The sequence below is a fragment of the Myotis davidii genome, unplaced genomic scaffold (genome assembly GCF_000327345.1).
Source record: "Myotis davidii unplaced genomic scaffold, ASM32734v1 scaffold964, whole genome shotgun sequence".
Lineage (NCBI taxonomy): Eukaryota > Metazoa > Chordata > Mammalia > Chiroptera > Vespertilionidae > Myotis > Myotis davidii.
Window position 1 is genome coordinate 2682926 of NW_006298351.1, and position 6986 is coordinate 2689911.

A 6986-nucleotide genomic window follows, 5' to 3' on the forward strand; every position below is an offset into this window, starting at 1 on the left:
AGCACTTGGCAGAAACCACCAGTAAATCTGGCCAAGATCCTTTCACTGCTGCCTTTTTCTGAGAAACGGAACTGCTCTGAAGTGACGCTGGGTGCTAGTGGGGCTGAAGGAAGGAAAGGCTCCTAGCAGACGGGCAGCAGGCGGGACTGAGTGAGGCGGTGGGAGCAGCACCCAGTGGCACCGAGGGCCTTCTGAGCCAGGCCTCAGGAAGGGCGACTCGCTACCCAGGCCTGCCCCAGGGTGTACTGTGTGCTCCTGCCTTCCTCTTCCTCTCTACCTTTCATTTTCCTGAACTGAACTTGTAAGGGAGCAGATGTGATGGTGATGGTGATGGTGATGGTGATGCTGCTGTGTCTGGTGGTATAGTCCTTGTGAGGCAGCACACGGTAATGGAAAGGGCTCTTGCTGTGCAGTCAGTGCAGCTCTTTGGCTTGTCAGCTCCCAGCCAGGTCAGCAAATGGCTTCACCTTTCTGAGCCTCTGGTTCCTCACTGTAAGTGGGAGCAGGAAGCCTCTCTCACAGGATTGGTAAGAGGACCAAGTCCCACAGCTGCTTAAAAGTGGCGAGTACGGTTGCTGGTCCTCAGTAATTCTCTGCCTATGTGCCCATCCCACGTCTCTCCTCACCAGGGACAGGGAATGAGCCTAGCACGTCTGCCTGGAAGGAGGCAGACAGGTCAGGTGCAGTGGTTTCTGCAGGGGGCTGAGTTCTTGGCTCAGTCTCGTTACTGACTTTTTGTGATTCTGCACGGGTTAGTTAACATTTTATGCCTTGGTTTAGTCCTCTTAAACAGGGATAATACCTGTGCCACCTGCCTTTCAGAGGTTATGTCAGGTTGTTGGATTTGAATGAAGTAACGGAGAACAAAACACTTTTGCATACTATAAACTACTATGCAACCGTCAGGTGAAATACTTAACATTCATAATACATTCAAGGGAGAGGAGTATGGTATTTCATATGTTTTGAAGATTATGTGAAATAATGCGTGTCAACTTTTTAGCCCATTGTCAGGCATGTAGTGAGTGGGAGGTGTTGGTATCCTTGTCGTTGTTGTTAATCATCATTATTTTAAGAAGTCTGATGGAGATGGAAAAGATGAACTTGCAGGCAGACCGTCCCCAAGGGCACTCTGTGCTGTAATATAGTAGAAAGTTAGTAAATATTTTCATTAATTAATTAATTTGAAAAGATGTCAGGAAGTGACAGTACAAATCAGAGTAACACAAGCAGCATTTGCATAGCAAATAACCAATTTAAAACATGCTTGCATATTCATGACTTTGTTTAACCCTCCCAACTACTCTCTAGGGAAGGGACCAGCACCCCATTTGATCGATGAGGAAACTGAAACTCAAACGGGGGAAAGGACTTGGACATTGTTACCGTGCTGAGAATTTAACCCAGAATCCACATTATCACATTGTTCCCCTAAGTACTCCTTCCCCCCAGTCTCCTTCTCTGTCCCCACACGCCATTTTTCGAGAGGAGGCTTGCAGCCTACACGTGCTGGAGTGCTGCTGGGCACCACGCCATACCCCATGCAAGGCAGGCTGCTCAGGTGGGGGCAAAAGAAGCATTTCTAGGGTTTGCAGCACCCGAGTGAGGAGGGACCAAGCAGCCATTCTGAGCTGTCGGTCTCCCAGAGTGCCCAGCAGCCCCAGGAGCTTTGCTTTTCAGCTAAAAATGAGCAGTTGTTGCTATGGCGAGAGCCTGGCTGTCTGTGCCGGGGGCCAATTGCTCCAAATCCTTTTTAGTTTCTACCCTTTCCAGGGCATTTATTTTGCAGTTCCTGGCCAGGGCCTGTGGTCTGCAAATAAAGATGTCGAACAGCCACTGTGCTGCCGAACACAGATCCTCAGCACTGTGTACCCCTCAAAGCTTCCTGCGGAGGCTTCCTGCCTTAGGTCCCTTTAAGACACGGGGAGGGAGACTGCAACACCTACCAAATTGTACTGTGTTTTTCATTCTGAGGGAGTATTGGTTTATTGCAGAAAATATAGAAAAGCACAGAGAACTTTAATAATTATTCATTTAGTAACTACTTCCTGAGCACTTGCCAGTGCTGGGGATGTGACAGATGCCACATGAATAATATATCAGCTATCTTCCCATCACTGGAAGATAATCACTATTAATATTTTGACAGCGTTCCTCCCAATTTTAAAAATATGCATAATTTTGAGCATTTGAGATTGTTTCTGCTTTATATCCATATACACAATTTTGTATCCTGCTTTATCTTTAATTCAGGGGTAACATAAGTATGTTTCTATGATATTATAAATAATATCTTTAAGCATTCTTTTTTCATGATTACAAAAGCAATCCATGCTTGTTATAAAATTGTTAAACATTCAAACATTTCAGAAACATATACTGGAATCTTACTCCTCTTTATACCCTCTTCCTAAGAAATGGATCCTCTTAACCTGTTTTTGTTGTTGTTCATCCTCACCCGAGGACATTTTTTCCCATTGATTTTTTTAGAGAGTGGAAGGGAGGTAGGAGATGAAGGAGAGAAAGAGAGAGAGGCATCGATGTGAGAGACACATTGATTCATTGCTTCCTGCACATTCCCTGACCAGGGCCAGGTAAGGAACCTGCAACCCAGGTACACGCCCTTGACCGGAATGGAACCCGAGACCCTATGGTCTCGGGGCCAACACTCTAACCACGGAGCAAAACCAGCCAGGGCTTACCCCCTTTTAATTTTTATATGTATCCAACTACTTACCCATTCTTTCACTTTTGGTTGTCTGGTTTTTCATTATTAAAAATAAAGCTTAGATAAACATCTTTGTTTATAGAACTTTTTTCAGATTCCACTCCTGTGGTAATTTTCCCATTGAGAGAATTTCGGGTTAAAAATGGTATGAACATTTGCATCATTTTGAATCCCTATTGATGATATGTGACCTTATCCATTTCACCATAGCTTCTTGGCATTGAATATTGTAATTAAAAACCACAACATCAAATTTTGTTAACTCTGATGACTGAATTATGTCTTGTTTGAATTTCCATTTCTTCAGTGTCTATTGAATTTTCCATGTTTGTTAACCAGATGTACTTCATCTTTTTTTAAGATTTTTTTCTGCTTAACTGTTGGGATCTTAACATTCTTCTTATCAATTAGTGTGAGGGCTTTATATAGTAGAATGTCTGAGTGCAGGAAATTCTAGAAGTTCCTTAAGGGACAGATATGGCTGGCTTCTCTGTACTCTATGATAATAGTTAAGAATTTGGAATCAGACGACCCAGGATTAACTTTTGCCATTGCTACTTTCTAGCTGTGTGTCCCGAGCAGGTAATCTAACTGCCTCAGTCCCTCACCTGTGAAGTGGGGATAACAATGGGGTACCTGTTAGGAATCAGTAAGGGTGTATACATCAAGTTTTAGTAGAGTGCTGGCTGGGACTCAATGAAAATGAGCTTATGTCACCATTATTACTTCCCAGATAACCTTGTCAGAGTTCTGGACTGTTTCTCCCCCGCCATCTTCCGGCCCCGGTGACCAAGCTGTCTCATTTCGTGTGTTTGCAGATCAGCCAAATGGCCGACGACACCGTTGCAGAGCTGGACAAGCATCTGGCAGTGAAGACCAAAGAACTCCTCGGATGAAAGTCACGGGGCCAGTTTCTAGGGACCCACCTGGTGGCAGATTGGCATCTCTGTACCCCGTCCACACGGAAGGCCGACACCCTGTGCTCATCAGTCCTTGTGAGGCCCAGCCTTCCAGAGGGACACCCAGACTTGTTCAGTCCCTTCCTCCGGCCCCGTCGCCCAGTTCTGCTCTGGGCCTTCTGGCACAGCTGGACCTTTGGAGAATGTCTGCTGCTGCCTAACGACCAGGGCCACCGGCAGGCTGACCACCGACTAGTCCCCATCTCAGGAGCCCCCTTTCCAAATAATTAGTTGGGCCCTGTCCCCAAATTTCAACGTTGCTTGGACTGATGTGGGCCTTCACTTATGACTGGATACTTTTGCGAGAGGCCTATTTTCACCAAGCAATGAAATCAAAATAAATTGGAAAGAATAATAACCTCAAAGGAAATGATAGAGTCCGTGTAGATGAATGATTTCTAAGGAGCTGGTGTGTGGAAAGCAGCCAGAACAATACTTTTCCCTCAGAGTCATTTCATACATGCTCTTTACTCTCCGGACCTTTCCCCCACTCCTCACCGGGCCAGTCCTGTGCCTGCTTCACTTCTCAGGGGGCTGGCACTTCCTCAGAAGCCTCCTTCCCCTGGCTGAGGAGCCCTAGTATTGGCTTTCACCCAAAGAACCTTAGCTGTTCTTTTTGATAATTAGTCTGTATCCTCAGGATTTGACACAATGCCTGGAACCAATAGGCACTCAGATGTGTTGTGAATGAATTGCACACAATACTTGCACAATAAATGCTGGCTTCTTTTCCTTTCTTCCCACTGTTAACACTTTCATTCCATCACCTTCCGCTCTTGCTCTGTCCTCAATATTTACTTGTTAATGAGATACCTTCCCCAGGGTCTGCTTCTTAGTGACAGACAAGCGATTTATTGTGGCTCATCTTTGGGTACTGGATTAAGTTAGGTTTTTCCCTCCCCAATAATTTTTCTTTTAATTGTTCATTTGTTCATTCATTCATTCATTCATAATAGAGCCATGATAAGCTAAATACAGTTCTAGGCAATATTTTAAAAATACATTTTAATTGACTTCAGAGAGGAAGGGAGAGGAGGAGAGAGAGAGAAACATCAATGATTAGAGAGAATCATTGATTGGTTGCCTCCTACATGCCCCTCATTGGGGTTCAAGCGTGAAACCCAGGCACGTGCCCCAACTGGGAATCAAACCATGATCTCCTGGTTCATAGGTCGATGCTCAACCACTGAACCATGCCCATCATTTGTGTGTCAGGTACAGTGCCATGTGCTGGGGATACAATAATGAGCAATATGCGGCACCCGTCTCTGAGTGTGTGTGGTGCCCTGGACTGACCTGCTATTTGTAATGACATGGGTGGAAGGTAGGACATTCATCCAGTTCTGTCAAATGTCTGCCTTTAGAAGGGCACCCGCTTTGGCAGCAGCCGGGCCCAGCCACACTCTGAGCAGCATCAGCTTCTCCACTGTCTGACTCCTCTGGGGCTCTGTTCCACGCTGGGGGGCATCGGGGTGCCCTTCGCCCTCTGCTCGCACTGTTGGAGCAGGCTGCATGGCAGCCAGTGCAGACTCAAGGTCAGCATCAGGTCGAAGGTGAAAGAAGCTGACACATGTCCTCTGTTCTCCAGCCCCGAGTAGCCATCCCACCACTAGAAGTCAGCTGAAGGAAGAACTGGGTCGGAAAGAGCCATCGAGGAGCCTTTTTTGGGGTAAGCCACATAGCAAGGGCTTTGCAACAGTCTTTCATGAGTGGCCGAAATCCCCCACTCACTGCAAATGTGCTTCTCAAAGATGCAGGATTTTTTAATAAACAGAGGAAATGATAAATTATGTTGTAATTCCACTCCAAAGGCATTTGGTTCTTAACAGCCAAATCCTCTGTAGTCTTTAAATAAACAAAAACTTATTTGGTGAACAGACGGGGGGGAAATTGAAAGATTTTCTGTACTTGGGTTCCACATGTCAACAATTTCTCTCCTGTGTGTATGTTGGCCAAAGCCGAATATCATGATAAATGAAGAAAGGAAAACCTCAGGCCCAGGGCCTTTAGACAGCTCGGCAAATGGCTTTCAGCTGATTGCTCTATTTCAGTTGACATTTATCAAAGACTTTCTCTGTTACTCGGCATGTCAGGGCTTCGGTGGCGGCAGGGACGAGAGGACTACCTGTTTGAATGTGCTGAGTAATGAGTAATGCCGGAGCGATTCACTCTCCCTCTCTTCCTTCTTCAGTTTCTCTTTCAAAGATGAAAAGCTGGGTATGGACATTCTCACACTTGCCAGAGGAATTAACCATCTCCCCTATTCAGTTCAATAGCTTTCAAAGTCTCATGAAAAATATAGGCCAAAGAGAATTCAAGAACTTTTTCTGGTCATTTTCTTTCTTCCTTGCACATGGTGTGTGTGTGTGTGTGTGTGTGTGAAATGACAAGAAACCAGAATGTTAAAAATTAGAAGAAACTCTTCAGACGCACTTATGCCCCTTTAAAAATCAGAAGTGTATCCTTCCAGACCTTTCTCTATACATACATAATTTTTTTAAGGTGAGGAGGAGAGTTATTCTGTTCCTATTCTGAAGCTTGCTTTGTTTACTCAACAGCATGGCCATCCATCCATGTGTGAACATGTGGGCACAATTTCTTCTTTTTCATTGCAATGTAGTATTCCACAATGTGAATGCACCATAATGTATTTCCCTATTACCTCTAACATTTAAAAAAATTATTTCAAATGCACAGAGAATATTTCTATTTAAAGTGTTTTGTTTTTAAATAAAAAGAAGCCCTATTCTAAATTTATGTTTGGTAACCTTTTCCTCAACCTCAGACTAACATTTATGGAATGCCTGCTGTGGATCAGGTACCATGGGTGGACACTTGTGTTACTACATTCAAACTTCCGAACAATCCTAGTTGGTGGAGGCATTACTCCTATCTGTGTTTACCTGTGAGAAAACTGAAGTTCAGGAAGGGTATTTAACTTGCCCAAGGTCACACAGGTGGTAAGTGCCAGAGTAAAGTTTGACATTCCTATCTGCCTTTGAAGTGTGTCCTTAATCAGTGTGCTTCAGTTTGTAGGTCTCCATCGAGTACTTACTCAAAAAGCACCTAGCATTGTTCTGGGCCCAAAGGTGATAGAGAAGCAGAAAGCTTGCTTTCCCAGAACAATTAGAAAGCTACTTCTAATAAAGGACCCCATGCAAAGTAGCAGAGTAAACACCAAGGGAATGGTAGCTCTTATGGAAACAGTGAAGACTACATATTGATACCTCACCTGGTGTCAGACTCCTCTACCACATATCAGAGAACCAGAGAGTGAGCCAAAAGACCACCCGGCAGTG

At 44.7% G+C, this 6986-nt stretch overlaps 1 protein-coding gene across 1 annotated transcript in view; it reads left to right on the top strand.

Moving 5' to 3' along the window:
* The window catches only part of MRRF (mitochondrial ribosome recycling factor), a 47996-nt gene extending 43570 nt beyond the window's left edge, over positions 1-4426 (top strand). Inside the window, exon 7 of the mRNA XM_006774010.2 lies at positions 3547-4426. Within this exon, the coding sequence (XP_006774073.1) occupies positions 3547-3624 (78 nt within the window). The 3' untranslated portion in view covers positions 3625-4426. The remainder of the gene's footprint in view (positions 1-3546) is intronic.
* The last annotated feature ends 2560 nt before the right edge of the window (positions 4427-6986 follow it).